General features: G+C 39.9%; 1 protein-coding gene across 1 annotated transcript in view; it reads left to right on the forward strand.

Annotated features, from left to right (window-relative positions):
• Nucleotides 1-586: 586 nt before the first annotated feature.
• The window catches only part of LOC138020428 (tyrosine-protein kinase BAZ1B-like), a 28,707-nt gene continuing 9,293 nt past the window's right edge, over nucleotides 587-20,000 (forward strand). Inside the window, exons 1-16 of the mRNA XM_068867417.1 lie at nucleotides 587-616; nucleotides 904-992; nucleotides 1,760-1,850; nucleotides 3,068-3,098; nucleotides 4,787-5,003; nucleotides 5,398-5,428; nucleotides 6,774-7,057; nucleotides 9,228-9,377; nucleotides 9,592-9,658; nucleotides 11,453-11,563; nucleotides 12,560-12,745; nucleotides 13,261-13,401; nucleotides 15,296-15,376; nucleotides 15,969-16,120; nucleotides 17,063-17,127; nucleotides 18,646-19,146. Of these exons, the coding sequence (XP_068723518.1) occupies nucleotides 587-616; nucleotides 904-992; nucleotides 1,760-1,850; nucleotides 3,068-3,098; nucleotides 4,787-5,003; nucleotides 5,398-5,428; nucleotides 6,774-7,057; nucleotides 9,228-9,377; nucleotides 9,592-9,658; nucleotides 11,453-11,563; nucleotides 12,560-12,745; nucleotides 13,261-13,401; nucleotides 15,296-15,376; nucleotides 15,969-16,120; nucleotides 17,063-17,127; nucleotides 18,646-19,146 (2,227 nt within the window). The remainder of the gene's footprint in view (nucleotides 617-903; nucleotides 993-1,759; nucleotides 1,851-3,067; nucleotides 3,099-4,786; nucleotides 5,004-5,397; nucleotides 5,429-6,773; nucleotides 7,058-9,227; nucleotides 9,378-9,591; nucleotides 9,659-11,452; nucleotides 11,564-12,559; nucleotides 12,746-13,260; nucleotides 13,402-15,295; nucleotides 15,377-15,968; nucleotides 16,121-17,062; nucleotides 17,128-18,645; nucleotides 19,147-20,000) is intronic.

Below are 20,000 nucleotides of genomic sequence, written 5' to 3' on the forward strand. Positions count from 1 at the left end.
ATCCCCCTCCTCCTTCCCTTGGTTTTCGTTTCACCAATATTTCAGTGTAATGGGTGCCTGCCGTCTGGCTGGGAGGCTCATGGCTTGTTTACACATGGCAGCCGTTGGGGTATTATTCAATTTTGGGGCTGGCTGCCAAAAGTGCACTCATGTCCAGATCACCTAATTAGATGCACCCCCTTGTCCCTTTGCTACCTATTTTCAACAACAAGGAAAGGGTAAAGGTCAGCGCGTTATTTTTAGCTTTGGGTAAATTCAGCTGTTTATCCTTAATAATATTGGGGAGCAACATTTGGGGGTCACTTTGTGACTTAAATTGTTTATATTCTGAGGCACGAGTGATGTTGAAGTTGGGTATCACCTTGCACCCAACCTCCACTTGGCAATGCAGCTGTTATTAAGTTTTTTGTGACCAAGTTGTCATTTAATGAGCAGATGAAATATGGAGGATGATATTGGAGGGTGTAGTCTTGAGACAGATCTCCATGTGGTGTTTTGGATGATATTGACTTGACATCCTGTCATTGTCACTGGATTGCATGAAACATTTAATTGGTGACAACACACAGATCATGTGAATCTGAAGATGATTTTTATTCAGGATATTGAAGCATCAGTGAGTTACTACAAGTAACAAAAGTCTTTTGCAGGAATCAACACCGAGCTTTGAAAAAGCCTTCCACTCTAGCATGCTTTTAAATTTGGTGTATAATAATAATTATGGTTCAGCTGACAGGTTGAAATTGCATTGTTTCAAGACAGTATAGCTGTTCAACCTTGATCGATCAAATAGCCCTTTAATCTTTTAAATTGTTTTCTTGTCAAGGTTTGAAGTCAATGACATCATTTTGATACGATAGAAAGGAATGACCTTTTGTTCTTTCCTTATTAATTTTTGTACAGGTTATGGTAACTCTGTGTCATGAGGTACTTTCCTCTGATGCATTTCATGACTACAAGGAAAGACAATCTGCTGAAGCTGCAGAATTAAGGTAAAGATATTGACTCTTTACAACCACATGTCAATTATTTATTAATTGTTGTGTTTTTAATTCATCTTCCAATTTATTTTTTGAACACAAATTAAGCAGCACTTCAAATTCCTATTGATGTTTCCAGATTTTTTTTTACGGGTTCACAATTTGGCTGGACTTTATGAGTTCTTTTATGTGGCTTTTTTTGTTTCTTCAACGCTGCTGCAGTCAAAATCACTGTTAAACATGTTAAACATGATATTTATTTCAATTATTGTAATATTGTTACATTATTTATGAAAAACTCTCATTAAAGGTCATGTTGCACACAGATTAAGGGTGCATGTTATAAACCTGGATTTTAATCAAATTCTGTAAGAACCGAGGTGTCTTGAGGCCTTGTTCGAACAGAAATCCACTCCAACAACACTTGACACCACAGCTGTTTTTATTTGTTGTTGTTGCAAAAGGTTTCGTCATAGAGGGAGGTGAACTGCACTGCTCCAAGGGGTCAAGTGCATTGCTTTTAGCCAATTAAATCACGGCCTTGTAATTCTAGTGTCCACTTTGCTGCACCGAACAAAGTCAACCGAGATTATAACTCAGATACCTTTCAGGCATTCTGAGTGAATAGCATGTGACAGACTCAGCGTTGATTTTAAGAAGTGAAATAAACAACGGTGGTATAAAATACATGACTCCAAGTTTTTGATAACACCATTGCAATAATTGCACTGTTTGTCATCCTCACCTTCATTTCTCATTTTCTCATGTTTTGAAAAAAGGAAAGAGAAGATGGCAAAGCAAAAGGAAAAGAAAGAACAACAGAGAGAAGAAAAAGAGAGGCTAAGAAAAGAGGAAGAGAAAAGCAGAAAGGTAAAACTGTCATTCAAAGGTTGCTGTCGGTCATGAGACAGTTAGGGAATCAGAGTGTAGATTGTCTTGGCTGTGGCCCAAAACAGGGAACTCAGAGGTTTTCCTGCACTTGTAAATAGCAAACTAGTTCGCCACCGGTTGTTTGGGATCCTTAACAGTTGTTGTTGTTCTGTTCTGTTGTTGTGTGTCACTACAGGCTCAATGTGGCCCAGGCTCAATGTACATGTATGTATATCTGTACTATACTATACTATGCAAGACTAGAAATATAACAATTTGTGTGGGGGAAACGGTTTTTCTCAAAATGCAAAAAAATATATTTACGATTTAGAATAAGAAATAGCTTACCTTGCTTCAGTCTTGTGTGCAGTACAGATACACATATATTGAGCTTGCGCTACCTGTGGTGTCACTTGCCCTGCAGAAAAGTCCTTACTGGGAGCCGTCAAGTGAGTATAATGTATCCATGTAATGTAAGTCAGAAAAAAAAAGACAGTTTCCTGCTATGAAAAGATTTCGGAAATGACATCTTTTTTCAGAAACTTTAATTAAGGAAAAAGTCTTTCTATTCAACATTGCAGTCAGGGTTCTCATAAAACCCATTAACGTTAATTTATCGGTTAATATTACAGCATATAATTTTCTGGTTTGGAAAGGGGTGATTTCAATTTCCAGTTCTCAGACCCACTCAACAGATTATAAAATGTGCAATAACTTGTTTGGAAGAAATAAGAGAATATTATCTCAGAATAAACGAAAACATATTTCAGAGCCTCTTGATAAAAAAATTTCCCTTGGGAGCATGCCCACAGGGCCCAAGCCACATGATCTCCGGTAATGTTCTGTGTTATGGTTGAAAATAGCACAGCAACGGCTGTTCAAAATTCTATTGAGAACCCTGACAGTTCTACAACCTGAGGGTGTTATCTCTGACATCTCTCGTTACCCTATCCCACTGTCAGTGCTTCATTTAAAATTGTCTCAAATTTGTAATTTGTGGAGAAACAGTACTCAAAAACTGTGAGCATAATGAACCTAATTGTCCACTTCGCCAAGTGCTTTTAGTATATTTGCACAGGAATGATATAAGTTCAGGAAACCTTGCAATCCTTTACATGAGTCGAGAAAAGCATTTCAAATGTACTGTACAAGTGGTTTAAAAGACCGCTTTACACATGACATGACCTTGCTTTATTATTTTTTTTTTTTGTAAGCAGCAACTGACAATGGATGATCTCAGCAAGAAAGGTATGCCTTTTTTAATAATTATAAAATATTTAAAAGCGCTTCACGGTTAAAATTGAAATATAATATTAAGGTGCTACTAGGATTTAAAAAAAATCGTTTCCTTTTTTTCTTTAGATTTTGAAAATGTGATTGCTTAACACTTGACTGGCAACATTTTGAGCTTTGATTTTTATCCAAACCTCGTTTACTTTGAGTGTTAGTTTTGGATTTCACGGTCTGCCATTACTCACTTTCCAAACTGACCAAGTGGACCTCAACAGGGTTAGATCTAGGGAAAAGTGACATCGTTTACTCACCAGTTTAAAATTTCAGCATGTAAACGCAGTTTTATTATATATGCAAAACACGAGTTTAAAAGTCTGAAAGCCTTGAACTCCCATGCTGCATATTAATTCATCCGCTTACACCCGCATTGCATTCTTAAGCTGTTGAGTCTTTGATGTCATTTTCTCCTCGATCCAGCTCTCTCAAGATATTAAAGTTAGTAATGGCGGACCATCAAATAGGAAAATTCCAGTTAAAATAAACAAGTGTCTGCTTGAAATTAAGGCGTAAAACTTGGGTCATTTACTGTTTAGTTAACATAGTTTTGAAATCCAAAGAAATATAACAATTTATTTTTTGGTCATGGTAGCACTTTAAATTGAAATTTAAAATACAACTTAATATCATAGGCTTTTTAAAATAAGTCTGTCGTCAACTGTTTCTTAAAAGTAGCCAAGTTTGAAGTCATTCTAATTGTCTTTGGAAGCTTATTCCACATGATTGAATGAATGTAGTTAATAGGCGTATGCTCGATCCCCGAAAGTGAAACTTGTTCAAGGCACCTCTAACAAAGCGAGGTGGTTGGATCGCAAAGGGCGTCTGGCAGATACCTTTTTTCTCATTAAAAAATATCAGAAATATAGCGTGGACCCATACCATTATTTTAATGCCTTGAATACAAACAACAATACTTTAAACTCATTCCGAAAATCTACAGGTAGCCAGTGAAGATCTTTCAGATCGGGCAAGATATTGTCAAATTTAGGCACTAAACACGAGTCTCTCTGTGACTTTAACCTTTTTTGAAGGCGATTCAGTTGATATCTTGGCAATCCACAAAGCAGAGAGTTGCAGTAATACAAGTGGGATGTCATAAAAGCACGAACTAAAATTTTAGTAGCTTCAGTGTTGTTTCATGTTATTGAGCCCTTCCTGCAAACCTTCATCAGTCTTTCATCTGCTTATTCACTTAATAAATAAAACTATTTAGAACTTACTACTGGCAAGCCCAAGCTGGAAAAAACACTATTATTTTGGGCTTTCTGGGGTTACATATTAACAATATACATGAAAAAATTAGTAGATTCTGATTGGCTGAGAGCAGTGCAGTTCAAGTGTAACACAGTGCAGAAAGTGTAATACACCAGTGCAAATTACACATTGAAATTCTGGATTATGATTGGCTAATAAACAATAGCGTTTGGTCAGAACCAATCAAATCTTCTATTGTCAAAGCAAGCGCACGCCCTGGTCGGTGCAATTTATGGCGCAATTTTCCCCTGATTGCGTGATACGTGTGAGTTTCTTCTGCTTAACCATCTCGATTTTTTTCATGTATATTATTAATAAGTAATCACATGATTTTTCTCGCGCACTTTGGAATAAATAAGCACTTGTAAATTTTCTTGTCACGGATATAACAGACGGCTCAGGTATAAACCCAGATGCAGTCTCTATGGCTCCAGCATTGGGAGGCACCAACAATACAAGTGGACAGAAAACAGAAAAGGAGAGCGCACAAAATGTAGATTCAAGGAAGTACAACGCTGAAGATATTTCTGATAGGGTAAATGCCATGAAGAAACGAAGAGAAGAGATGGAAAACAAACAAGAAAATAAAATGAAAGAAGAAAAGCAGAGGTGAGGGAAACAAGGGGCTCGAGAGAAAACACAGCATAGCTGATGTGAATCTTAGTGATGCAATTTCTTTGCAAGCAATGAACTGTCATGTTGGATCTTGACACTTCCTTGTAGTTTAATCTGATTGGCTAAATTTACAGTTGACAATAACAGTAAATTGTTGACTTTGCCAGCATAATATTGGTGTATGCAATTACATGAATGTTTCAACATCAAATTCTTTTCGGGTAAAAAGAACTTTTTAAGAGAATTTGCACACTTACATGTATCATAATGTCATCATAAAATGCTTTTCCATCAAGTCAACAAATCCCATCACTTGTGTTTAGCACTGACAAGATATTAAAACAATTAAAAGGATATTTGAATGCTTTGTTTTGCCAATAAATTGTAGGTTAGAAAAAGAAGAAGAGGAGCAATGGAATGTGAGTTATAAACCTCAAAGTTACTTTACTAAAGCAAACCAAATAGGTTTTAGAGGCAGAATGACTGGTAATTAGTACAGGGTCTACATTGGGACTCAAAGGGTATGTATTAGTGAGCCTCGATACATTTAAATCTCCCATTCCAATCTAATATTTTTAATAGCCCATGAGGCGAATAAAGTTAGCAAATGCAAGTTGACGAAATTACTTACTTGGGAATAAAACGAAAGAAAACGTCACGCTTTTCGCTACTCGAGGACTATTGCTAATAGTCCTCTAGTAGCGCAGCCAATTAAAATGCAGGATTTGCATTAGTCCACTAGCCTAAAAGCGGAACTCCCATTAATTTTTCTAATACCTTGAGGTCAGACAGACGTAGGATCATCACCATAACGTTTCTTGACTTTTCGCGTACTTCTAAACGTCGGAATTGATCCAAACTTTCCACAAATTTTTTTTTCTTGTTTGGCTTTATTCAGAGAGAAATTTCGTTTTCCGGCGAAAAAAATTTAGCTTAGCAGCGTTTAGTGCAATCATTTACCATATAAGCTCAAACTAAGGTATATGAGCAGAGCTGATAGCCGAGAATTGAGGGAACCAATCAGCACGCGAAATGCGTTATCCGTGGTTTAGAATTTGATAAATATATTTATTATTTATATATATTTATATATATATGGAAGAAAAAGACAAATAAACTACAAGTTCATCCCTACAAGGGGACGATCCCCTGATGAGTGGGCGACCACGAAACAGGCTTGTAGGGATGAACTTGTAGTTTATTTGTCTTTTTCTTCCATATATACTACGCTCTACTTCTATGTATTGAGCACTGTTTTACGAAAATCAAGTTTCACACTTTATATATTTATATATATATACATTTATATATGTATATACTCGCGGGAGTTTGGAGAATTCTCGACAGTTATGCAAACCCTCAACAGCGTCTCGGGTTTGCATAACTATCTCTAATCCTCCCTACTCCCCCTCGTGTTCTCTCGTTCCCCTCCTCGTTCCTCTTATCGGAAAACGTCCTTTATTGTTTAAATGGAAAATGAGCCCTTTTTTTTTTCATTTTATGTTGTTTATATCCCATTTTTAGGCCCCACATTTCCACCTTTCATTCCAGGAGTTCCAACTTATTTTTTTTGGTTGAAGAGGCAGCTATTACAGTGGCTCTCGAAACTGGTTTAAAAAACAGTGAGCACAATGAAATTTTCAACAGATCGAAACAATGGACCCTAAACAGAAAGAGATTGATCAACAGTATTTGTATTCTTAAGTTTGAGTAAATTTCAGTCACCTGCTGTTATATTCTTCTATCTTTCCTTTCTTTGTGCAGCTCAACATGACTCATTGTATGCACACAAAGAGACTGAAACCCATTGGATATGACCGTAACCATGCTCGTTATTGGGTATTCAATGGTATTGGTGGTGGTGTTTTTGTGGAGCAAGGCTGGAGGAACCTGGAGGATCTTTCAAAGCCATCTGATGAAAGCAGCAAAGAAGTTCTTGCTAATAATGAGGCTATGAAGACAGAACAAGCACCTTTCGATTGTGTTGAAGAAACCAAAGATGTAGGCCTAATGGTTACTTGTCCAAAAGATGAGATACAGGAACCCAGGTGAGGAGAAGTGCGTTTTGAACTGATTTGCATAAACTAGTATTGAGTAACCAGACAAGATACTTGTCTGCTAAAAAATGTCTTTATAGGGCTGACATTGGATATCTGCCTGTTAGTTAAGAGTACCTCAGACAGTTGTCATAAATCTATATTTGAAACCACCCAACCCACACCCACATAATAGAAATAAACCACCACCCTGGGGACTACATTACCTTTGATGTTCAAGGAGTATGTTTGTAATGGGAAAGAATGAAGAGTTTATTTCTTATCAGGGAATAAGAGGTCTAACCTTCAAAAAAACGTCGGTGCAAGTTCTGACCGTAAGAGCAACCTGTAACCTACAAAATGAGCTATCCAGGGGGGTGCTTTGCTTCTTGTTTGGAGATTTATTACATTCCCTTCACCCAAAAAAAGTCTCCAATCATTAATCTTTGCTAAATTGGTGCATGCTTGGTGATACCTCGTGATTTTTGAGGATTCCAATGAAAATATTCAAGTGTATTAGAGGGAAGGGTGAAGAATTTTCTGGAGCTCTGAGTGTATTTTGTCCATCCCTCCTTCCTCCAGTTTCGCTTTTTATCAATATGACACGGTACAGTATGGTGTCCTTGGTCCGCGACTTTTCCGAACATGATGTTATATTTCCTTGTTAACTAAAATACCACCAAAAACAAATGTGCCCAATGATATCTTGATTATTCTTCTTTCACATGACGAAATTTCGGCTTTCCTGCTATCGGTGATTGTGCGGAATTCAAGTTTGTTGACAGGTGTGTTAATTTGTCTTTCTAGAAAGTCTCTACTTTTGCGGCTCCGTAACTTACATGGTCATGTTTACTTGGCTTGTGTAAAGATAAAACGCAACGGGAACACGTGTCTTTTTGCAGAACAGATTTACAGATAAACTAATTTCTGCGGTTGGAAACGAATTTTCTGCCGGGTTTTAACTTTTGTTTTATCGACTCTTGACAAATATCAACAATTTTCGCATAGGGATCCTTGGTCCGCGACTTATACTACTTATGACATCAGAGAACTTAAATCTCGCAAAGCATAAATGAAAAAAGGTCTTTGCTTTAACTGAGTATTTTCAAAATCTTCTTTATACATGTTCGCGACGAACGGGTTACCGGGTTCTTTTGTATGTCTCGAATACCTATACGGTCTTATAATGGAGTTAACTGAATAGAGTGTAATGCGAAGTGCTAGATTTCTATCCCATATGGACCATGTGAGCGTTAGCCCTACTGATAGAAATGGGCCCACACAAGGACAGAGAAAAACTCTGACCAGGGTGGGAATTGAACCCACGACCTTCGGGTTAGATATCCGCCGCTCTACCGACTGAGCTACAAGGTCAGACGGGAGCAGGCCGTGGGAACTGAAGATGTTAAAGTCACGGCAATGAACATGTACAAGTACACCCTGGTCAGAGTTTTTCTCTGTCCTTGTGTGGGCCCATTTCCATCATTAGGGCTAACGCTCACATGGTTCATATGGGATAGAAATCTAGCACTTCACATTACACTCTATTCAGTTAACTCTGTTTAAAATATAAGTGCTACACGGCCAACGTTTGTACAAACGTAACCTTTCCTTGGTCTTATAATGGAGCTTGTGTTAGGAGACGGTCACGCAACCGAAACTAAGAGCAGGTTATATAGTCACAACGACATCCAATACGACTGTAGCTGAGATATATCAAGAATAATAAAGAATCAATAAATTTTCATGTTCGTACAGAAATTATCGGGATTCACAGGTATTTCTTTTTGGGCTACTGATCAAGGACCAAATTCGCGGACGAAGGGCTCGTGGTTACGTTCACCTGTTTTCGAATTACAAGAAAAATATTTCAGTTTGTAACTTGCTAATTTAATGTTATCGCAAAAAACGAAAACTCTATCTTCAGGGAAAATTTCAGTTCGTGGCGTTTTGATTCAGGTAAGATATTCAAGATTATCCTTTTTTCTCGCGGACCACGGACACCATACTGTACCGGTCTTCTGTACTGTGGGTTGTCTTGATTTGCAAGCAATAAGAGCAGCCTTCCTCCGAGAATCCTAGGTGCTTGCCACCAGAAGTACAAGAATCCTAGATGTTTCAAGCATCCATCCCCCACTTAGCAATGCAGTTGTTAATCATTATTTGACGTTCCATTCAATAGGTTGACTGATGTTCCTTACAGCTGGTCATGTTATGAGACTGAAGAAGAAGTTCAGGAATTAGTGCGCTGTTTATCATGGCGCGTAAACGGAGAGAGAGCATTGAAGAAAACCCTGAAAGAACAAATGGAGTCTATTGTTGAGGGCATAAGGTTTGTGGAAACTATAGATCCTCTCTTACTAGTATTTTTTGTCAACAAAGCTTGAACGAGTGGTGAAAGTGCACTCACCTCAATAATACCGGTAACATATTTTATTACATTCAACGGTCAGCAGATTTATGTATAGCATTTCTTCGAATTTATTGCAGTTTGTTATAGTTGGGCGCAATTTGGTGACCGGTCTGGGTTTTCATATTTTTAACAGGAATGCAAATAAGAAACCAACAAAGCTGCAAACTGATGAAAACGATTTTTGTTCCTCCGTCAGACAGGTTTGTAATAATGTCTTGAACACTTGCAGAAAGAATCGTTCACATAATCGAGTGCAAACTGCCAAAAGAATTTCGCCGTAATTCGAAAAAAGTAGATACGAAAAGACGTAAAATTGCCTTAAAGTCTACGTGCCTCACGAGAAGTTGTGTAGCCGTTCTTTTCTTACTAAGGCTCATTTTATCGAGACTTCACCTAAGGAATACAAGTAAGAACTCTGGTATTTTGGCAGGTTGGTAAATAACGGTGCAACAAATAACGAACGACACATATCCGAGAAAAGGTTGTTAAAAGCTGTATGAATATGCAAAGAGAATGTTCTTCAAGACAAGGATCCTGGAAAGGATAGAGCATACATAGAATATCATACGCGAAAAACCCCTCCATGGGCATTATATCAGGTACCGAGGAAACTAGGGACCCAAAGTCATGGGAATGGCTTAAGAGAGAAAGGCTAAAAAAGGAAAGGGAAGGATTTCTTATGGCCACACTAGACCAGGCTTTGCGTACAAACCGTGTAAAGAAGCTAATTGACAATCAAAATGTTTCTTCGACATGCAGAATATGTGGAGAAAGAGCAGAGACACTGAGCCACCTTAGTAGTAGAGTGCACTGCACTTGCACAGAAACAGTACAAGTCAGGTCGCCCAGGTTATACACTGGGATCTCAGTGAGAAGTGTGGTTTTGAAAGGACAGCAAACTGGTATGGCAACTGTTGTGGGATTTTAAGATCCAAACAGACCATCACATCAAGCCCAATATTGTGCTCCTAAATAAGGAAGAGGAATCATGCTTTACAATTGATGTTGCCTCCCCATTCGATACAAGAGTAGTAAGCAAGGAAATAATGAAGATTGATAATTACTGCGAAATATGAAATCAAACGAATTTGGAACTGACGTTCAGTTCAAGTCATCCCAATAGTAATTGGTGCACTGGAAACAGTTTCGAGAGGATTTGAAGTGCGGCTGAGACAGTTGGGAATGCCACATTGCGCGGAATTTTTACAACGAATAACCTTGCTGGTTTCGGGAAGGATTCTGAGGACAGAACAGATGGCATGGAGTATCCTAGGCCACGGACTGTGTCCCGATGATACTCAGTAACATTTACTGCATTAAGTAGTGATAGGCCTATAATATTAATATTAATAATAATAATAATCATAATCATAATCATAATCATAATCATCATCATCATCATCATCATCATCATCATCATCATAAAATAAAATAGAAATTAATATTATTTTTATTGTAATGTTATCATTGTATTTTTTATTTAATAATCAATGAAAATAAATAATAATTATTATTATTATTATTATTATTATTATTATTATTAGGAGGAGGAGGAGGATATGTTGTGCTGCTTCTACCAGTTCTAATAGAACAGAGTTCTTTCCAAATCCTTGGCTAACCTTGCCCATATCTTTGAAAGCTGTCACCTTCAAGGATTCCCATATAGTCCTTAAAGATCCTCTGATATGTAGCAATTTTGGATTACATTGCAAAAAATGCTTTTCCTCTATTACAGCTATCTTGTTGAAAACATGCTCTCAATAGGTAGTAGGCCGGGTTAGCCCGTTGTCGAGGACACTTGTGCCCCACCAATGTGTCCTTCTTTCAGTTCCTGGACTCTGTGATATGTGGGTCCTCTAGATTTCTCTGATAGGTTTTTCTTCAGGTATTGTATTGTTTTTAGCTGCCTTTCAATGTTTTGACTCAATTCGCCTTCAGCAAAGCTCTTGTTCTTGGGGACATAACCTTGAGAAAGAAGTGATTATTATTTTTAGGAACTCAAAGACATGGCTGAGAGACTTGTTTATGGAAACTTAGCTATTCTCAGTGATGGTCTTGAGCATTACCAACAAGCTGTAGATGCTGCCGTATCTGTCAAGGACTTGGTAAGGTTAAAAGCGCTGATTGCAAAGAAAAAAAGATATATTTTTCTAGATGTACGAGATGGTGGAATTTTGAAAATACTGCAAGCTGCTTGGTTCTTAAAGGGGCAAACCCCCGCGAGAATCCTGTGCTTAAATTTGCTGTTTCTCCAGGCAATTGCAGTAAATTCACACTCGCATAATAACCACTCCATGCCTTTCTAAAGATAAGTTATGGGTGTTGAGTGAGCTAAGGTGGATGTGTTAGCCAGCGTCGCTGAAGGGGAGGTGGGAGGGGAAAACTTGACGTACCCGTGGTGTCGAGTGGACTTGCGGAAATAGGGTCAGTAAACCCACGCAAGGAATATAAAGGCCCCGCAGACCTCTCTGAGGACATACACGACCAATAGGGGGATGGGGGCGAAGGCATGAGCTTATCTGAAAAGGTGAAAAAGGCATGCCGCGGTTTTTTGAGCGAATCAGAATAGACGCGTAACTTTTCTCGCAATTTTACTGCGATAAGAGGTCTCGCGTTATGAAGTCACGCAACTAGTCTCGCTCTTGCCTGCTACCAGAAATCATTGCGACACAAGATTCAGGGCAGGTGAAAAAGTACGCCGTGTTTGTAACAAAACTTGGCGACGTCGCGAAAAGCGTCGTGGATAGTAGAACCCTCTTCTCTCAACGATCACAAAAACCAAAATTCCTTGCAGCTTGTTTCCGTTGTGTTTTGGCCTCCATTGGGCCGCGAGTGACATGGTGACGAGTAGTCTTTGAAGCTTCGCCGCTCGAGCTTACAAAACTCCCTCGCCGCTTTGCGAATACACAACGGAGCAATCATCGATTTATTCGCGCGTGTTGAAATAATCCGGCGATAAAATATCCCGCCAGCTACTCAGGCTAGCTGTTTGCCTTGTCACGTAAACGCGATGCTCATCTCTCCAATATTTATTTTCTATACTCAGTTGTAGCAAAAATTTAATGGTCACCAGTCATTGAAATTTCTTTGTGGCTGTTTAGGCTTCTGAACTTGAGAAATTACTGCCATCATTGCTACCACAATTCTGTCAAGGTACATTTTCAAAGGACAATGCCAAGCAACGGTGGTTGGAAGAAGTAAAACAAGCATCAACAGTCTCTCGTCTCCATTTGCTTCTTAGCATTTTAGATTCAACAGTTATTTGGGATTTATCAGCAGAAAATGCCGTAAGTTATTTTTAAAATCTTTTTTAGTTACAAAGCTGTGAGTAGGGCTGTATAGTGACAGTTTGAATGAATTTCTGAAGCCTCAACATCGCCATGTTACCTGAATTCCTTGCTCCACTACAACAGTCATACGAAACGGCGAACTTGAATATTGTGTCAGAGTAAGGGATTTTTTTGTGGGAGCCAATCACGTACCGTCAGCTGGATTAGCATAATCTAATTAAAAAGAACAGTGTGCAGAATGCCAGATTTACCACTCTATGTTCACCGCCAGTTAAGGAAGTAGTCGTGAAGAGCTCGCAATCAATCAGTCAAATGTAGAATGATGGTACTGTCAGAGCGTAACTGAGCGTTATCGTAGTGATAAAAACGGGTACCCACGTATCCCTCCCTTGTAGAATTATGATAAAGAGAATTTACACGTTCTGTTCAGGTCGAGAGGGATTGGAAATAACAATGCACGTGTTGTTAACGTATCTTAGAATCAACGACGTTTTTTTTCCCCTTCTCAACAGAGATGTAAGATTTGCCGCCTCAAAGGGATCGGCACGACGCTAATACTGTGTGATGATTGTAACTTAGCTTATCATCTTCAATGTCTGCGCCCAGCATTATCCGAAGTTCCTGAAGGACACTGGAGTTGTCCTGTTTGTAAGGTAATGACCTTGATTCTTATTAAAGGGCATGCGGGATAATTTTTTACGCGCTTTATTTCATTCACGTTGACAAGGTTTTCTTTAATCATCACCTTTAATTAGTTTTCTTCTTCAGAAAAAAATGGTGTTCTTTCGTAAACTGATAATTTTGAGACCTAACACATCAACGATTTATTTCAACGACACCGAGTTCGCCGCACGAAATTAAATTTTCCAATGATTAAACACAACTGGAAAGTTCTGCTTCCTCGTAGCACTGTCAAAAAATGGCCCAATTGCTCAACTTCAGCGAAACCTGAGTTTATATTACACATTTTTACAAACGCCATTCAAAGGGAACGAGAAAGCTGCACGAATAAATTTGAGTGACTTCTATCCGCGTTAACGAGTGCAATATTCGCAAACAGTCCGGAGAACTGCGATAGTTTGATTGTTGGGAGGATGCCCGCTTTGTTAATGTATCTCAAGTCTTTCTCCCAGTGACCCTTCTTTTGGCTTACTCGTTGAAGCGTCATAGCGCATGCGCATGGGTCAGGTGACGTAGGTTGCTGATCCGTAGGCTCACTGTCGGGGAATTTTGCATAACTTGGTCCGAACAGAAATTTGTCCATCCAAAACACTTTCACCGTTGTTTGTTGTGATTACAAGCCAGGGCCCGGTTGTTCGAAAGCAGGTTAAATCCTAACCCCGGGTTAAATTGCCTTAACCGGAGGTTAAATTTTAATCGCAGGTTAGTTGCGTTGTTCAACGGAAGGTTAACACTAACCTCGGGTTAAACGGTGGGTTAAATTTAACCCACCGAGCGAGCAGGGTTAAATTGTTAAACTCCGGTTAAATCAGGAATAAAGATGGCGGACTTGTTGTTTTGTGATTTAGGAGATTGTGATTTAGGAAATTTAGAGCCGGAACTCAGTGTGAAATCGACGATTTCACAGACGAAGAGCTGCGTGCTCGTTACCGCTTTCGACGAGGGTCTATTTTATTTATTACCAATCTTGTTGTTTTCGAGCTTTGCGTGAGATAGCTGAGGAAGCCATTTTGCAGAGCTCGCAACTTGTTCACCATGGCAACATTGTACGAATAGTTTATTATGGGATGCTAACCGCGGGTTAAACGCGCTTAACCCGAGGTTAGCTAACCTGTCCTCTAACCGTGCTTCGAACAACGCAATTTTAACAGCGAGTTAACAAACTCACGGTTAGGAAATTTAACCTCCGGTTAGGCCTAACCAAAGGTTAGTTTAACCTGTCTTTCGAACAACCGGGCCCAGGATGTTAATTTAAACTCCTTTTTTCCGATTGCGCAACGAATTTTTCATTCGCTAAGGAATGGTGGGATAAATTTATTGTTTTCCTACTGCTTTCATCTTCATTTCAATCATCTCAACTTCTGATCTACCTATTCGTTAGTGAAGAATCCAGCTATAGCCAGAAATCTTTGTTGGTTTTTTCTCAAAACGCTCCCCATTTCTCTGTCATCATTCTCCCTTTTTGAAAATGGCTGATATGTAGGATTTTCTTTAATTTTTAACCCTTGTACTTGAAGAATCAATTTGTAGCACCGACATGAAAGGAAATGGATTTTATTTCTTCAGTGTCGAGTCCATCTAGCGCTGAAACACTAATTGAGGACACTGTAAACTGAAATCAACAAATTAACGCAAATCAAATGTTTGTTCTTAAGGAGAGGGGAAAACCGGAGTACCCGAAGAAAAACGTCTCGGTACAGAGTAGAGAACCAACAAACCCAACTCAACCCGAGTCTGGGGATCGAACCCGGGCCACATTGGTGGGAATCGAGTGCCCCACCACCCCCCCCCCCCCCCCCAAGTTGGTTTATCCCTGTGGTGTACTACAATCTCAACGTTTCCTCAGTTTCTCTCTTTATTTTGTAGCCAAGCGATAGGCACAGCAGTCGAACTTGTGTCAAAAATTACAAAGAGAGCCAAAACGAATCAGGAAATGAGGAGGATGAGGTAGGTGTTCTATTCACTATTCACGTTAGCGATCCACATTTTCGGTGTGACCAGTGAGTCGTGTTGTTGCTGCAGCTTGTCAACCAACTAGTCAGTGAGTACGTCCGCAGTTCATTTAAGTCAGCCGTTACTTGATCATTCATGACTGTGACTAAAGTAGATCCACTTCAGTCAGGTGTGACACTTATCACGAGAACGTAACAAACAACCTTAGGACCAAATAAGGATACGAAAGTATTGTCCTGTGCGCCCTTAGCCGAGTATATAGTTTACTGCTTGTTGTGTTATTTACAGCCTAAGCACTTGTTCGAGAATGGTTAGCTATTAGTGACCCGTCGAGGGTGGGTGCCATTTTATGTGCTTGCAACATCTTCACCTCGCCAGTCTAACGCAAATTGTTTATTTGTTCAGTAAGCCAGTGAGGTTTATCGAGTAAATCGTTGGATGTCGACTCGTGTTATGAAGGTCTCCCTTGGGGTCGATTTGTAATAATTAATGGCTTGCTCAGGCAGTTGTCTTTTGATGGTAATTTAGATACCTGCACAGAGTTCCTTTATTTCAGCACTAATTGTCTGCGCCCTCTGTTCACTAGGACAGCGAAGCCAGTTCATCTGGTGATGAGTCAGACGGTCATGAAGATTATTGTGATATGTGTGGTGAAGATGGCGACTTGATCTGCTGTGATTCATGCCCTCTTGTTTTCCATACAACTTGTCATCTTCCTCCTCTGAGGAATATACCACGGTAAAGGATCTTGGCATTCACATTGTTATCACTCAGCCACAGCGTTTAGATCACGTGTTGTTACATTCATGTCACGTGTTTCGCCATTAACATTCCACTACAAGACTGTTGACATCAGGGAGTCACATGGAATTCATTTTAACAAAGAGCAGTGACAGTGGCAACTTCGCTGTTCTTGTCGTGAGGGAGCTTAAGCGAGGGCGACGAAAACGGTTACGAAAACTCGGTTCCCGAACTTCGCGATCACTTCAAGTCGTTCGGCATTAACGGTGTGGATGTTTGGAGAAACAATTGAAAATTTATCGTTTGCTGAAACCCTCCCTCCCCCCCATGACCTCCAAATTTGGTCGTTTGATATTTTTTTGCTGCTTCGGTAATAATCGTAAGGGTGTCGGTGTACTTAATTAGTAGGGACCTTAAGATCTACTACGGCGACTTCAACGAAAACGTCACCTCGAAATATCACTTTGCTTTGTAAACGCAGCTTATTATATCTGCAAAACACGAGTTTAAAAGTCTGAAAGCCCGAAACGTCCCATTTTAATTCATCCGGGTGCATACATATTACATTCTCAAACTATTGAGGTTTGGACGTCATTTTCTCCTCGATCCAGCTCTCAAGATTTTAAAGTTAGTATTGGCAGACCATTAAATAGAATAATTCCAGTTAAAGTCAGTTAAATCAGAGTCTTAAAACCTTGGTCACTTGGTGTTTAGTTAACATAATTTTGAAATCCAAAGAAAAAGAGTATATTATTTTTTGGTCATAGTAGCACTTTAATCAAGGAGGGCGAGATTACGAAGCGCGTTGAAAGAGTCGGGGAAACTGGGGAGAGAGCTGGCCCGCTTCTCGCAGTCCTTGCCCAGTTTCTTGCGCTTGTCCCGACCGACTCACCGAAATCCTGGAACAGGTTGATCTTATAGTTTGCCTTACATTTTTAGAGGGGCGTGGAGTTGTTGGAAGTGTCGTCAGCCTAAGAACAAGAAACAGAATAAGGATCTTCAAGGTACTTTACAATTGATTCTTAGACAAAAGTTTTTCGAAGCTTTACCAGTACCTTATCGCCAAGGGCAAACAATTGGAGATCGCTTTCTTCTTGCAAAGATATTTTTGATTTCTTCTAGTCATGTTTAATTTATGCATAGGTGAATTAAACGTAGACATGGTGCGTTGATTGGTGAAGAGGCCCACTATTTTGCTGGATGAGTCGTTCTAAGTGGAACGAAGTTGGCCTCGTAGCACTGTATTTATAGCTAGGATTGATTACGAGAGAGTGCCTTTTAACCCATGTTGGCAACTTAGTGCCATTTCCGTGTTCTTGCAAGTGTTAAATTTGCCGCAACTGAAAAAAGTTCTCAACTACCTGCGTCTTGCCTTCTTGTCTGGCCTCGTAGCTCAGTCGGTAGAGCAACGATAATCTAATCCGGGGGTAGACTGCGAGCAGTCTTTTTTTTTCTGTAAAATCGTTGGAACGAACGAGCATGTTGGACTTTCAACTGGCTGAAGCTGCGGGTCGCAAATGCTGCAGGCGTTGTCTAACCAACGCCCGAGGTATTTGCGTCGCGCAGCGCTTCAGCCATTTTGTTTATCGTACGTGTTCTTTGCAACGATTTTAGAGCAAAAGAGAGACTGTGAGTGCAATGTTCCGGGCCTGATTTCCTTTTTTTATGGACCCCAGTTCCATGCCGAGGGCGTAAGCCCATATGGATTCAATGGCTTTAGTAGGCATTTCTAGTTACACCCTCATAGGTTATTACTAAGTGAAGAACGATCGTTCCTGTATTCCTGATAAGGACTGTTTAGGATGCCATTAGGGACCTTTAGATCGGAAGACAAGGACAACTTACAGTACGAGTTTCCTGTACTGAGCATGCGCATAAGCTTTGGAGGCCGACATTTTTCGAAGTGCGCGTGGTCAGAACGGAAAACCTATACTCGTATTAAGTACTCGTAGTCGTCGTCGTCCCCCGATCTGTAGGTACTTATTGACCGACGTATCGACAATCTGAGCGGAAGTCATCATTTAATTATAGAGTCAAGTGATTTGTGGAACATCAGTAGATGGTATACTATGGTACTGCTATGGTCGTTGATGGATTGGTAAAATGAGTATCAATACCATCGAGTGACGTTACACTATCCCTTGAATCTGAAGATGACTTCCACTCAGGTTTTCGAAACGTCAGTCAGTGTCGTCCCGAACAGTCCTTCTCAGTCAGGACTCGCTCACCCGGACGATACTATTTCACTTAATTATGATATGCCTCATGGGTTCAAACCATTTACAATTTTACTTTCACGGTGTTTTTTTCTTATGAAGTGAGAAAATATTAATTCTAAGAAGAGATATAAGAGAGTTTTAGGCTCAGGATCGAGAGCTCTTGCCTTAATTAACTTGACCCTGAAGGTGATTTAAATTTAGCTCTCTTAAAAGAATTCCTCGGATTTTGCAATTTCAAGTAATAAGGTTGATTGACTGACGTATAAATACTTGATTGATTGATGATTTGCAATAATCCCCTAGGTGATAGATCGACAAAAACAAAAGGACCGAAAAAGAACTCCAAAACACTCACCAGACGAGACCGTGGCAATAGCCCTCCAAGGAAAAGCAAACGATCCCGTTCTCTAAGTTCCGAAGAATCAGTCAACCAGAAGGTCTCAAAACAGAGTCAACGAGCAGAAAACGAAACCGCTTATGACCAAAGACACAGAGCACGTCCGTCAAATGAGAGTATCGTTGGCGAAAAGGTTTCCAAAAAACAAGCGTCCACACAAAAAGACACCGTGTTGAGCAAACTAAGACGGAGATACCCGCGAGATTCCGCCAGCAATGACGAGACTTCCAACACAAATATTCAATCGTTTTATGGTCGTTCAACCAGAAGCACCCGTCAGCGGAACGTTTGCGACCACAAGAATAATAGCGATGAGCAAAGTGAAAATCAAGAAGTCGCGGGTTTCAAGAAGACACGAAATCGCCCTGGCTATGAGTGTCGAAGAAGCAGACGCGGTCAGATCACGGGTAATGAGACTTTTCTTTGTTACGATTCCCATTTTTGAAAGTGTGATTGCTCAGCACTTGACTGGCAAAATTTTAAACTTTGATTTTTATCCAAAGGCTATTTACTTTGAGTGTAAGTTTTGGATTTCACTGTCTGCCATTCCTCACGGTCCGCCATTCCACACGTTCCAAACTGACCGATTGGACCTCAGAGGGTTGGATCTAGGGAAAAGTGACGTCATTTACTCACTAGCCTAAAATTTCAGTGTGGAAACGCAACTTATTATACATGCAAAACACGAGTTTAAAAGTCTGAAAGCCCAAAACTCCCGTGCTGCATATTAATTCAGTCCCTAAACAGTAAAACACTCCCGTGGCTAGCAATTCCCGCAACCCAGCCATGAGCCCCACACAGAGACATCTGGGCACCCATCACACTGTGGTAACAGTGGAAAAAAAGGAAGGGGGTAGAGGGAGGGAGGGAAGCAGAAAAAAGAAAACGCTAACCCTGAGAACAGCCGCTAAAAGCCCTCAAGGGCTACGGGTCAATAGCCCATGGGGCGAAGCCGAATGGGCTATTGACCCGTGGCCCTTGAGGGCAAAGGGTCTAATTGTTTTAGTATCACCCAACTAGTCGGCAAATGCAAATGCAAGTTGAAGAAATATATATTTGGGAATAAAACGAAAGAAAGCGTCACGCTTTTCGCTACTCGAGGACTATTACCGTAGCCAATTAAAATGCAGGATTTGCATTAGTCCACTAGTTGACTGATACTAAATGAAAATTATTCAGACACTTGCAACCCTGTACTTCTTTGCGCGCCTCGTAAGCCTAAAATATCTGAAATTTGTTCTTGACCTTTTTTTTTTTGTGA

This window comes from Montipora capricornis, chromosome 10, assembly GCF_036669925.1.
Source record: "Montipora capricornis isolate CH-2021 chromosome 10, ASM3666992v2, whole genome shotgun sequence".
In the NCBI taxonomy this organism is placed as follows: domain Eukaryota; kingdom Metazoa; phylum Cnidaria; class Anthozoa; order Scleractinia; family Acroporidae; genus Montipora; species Montipora capricornis.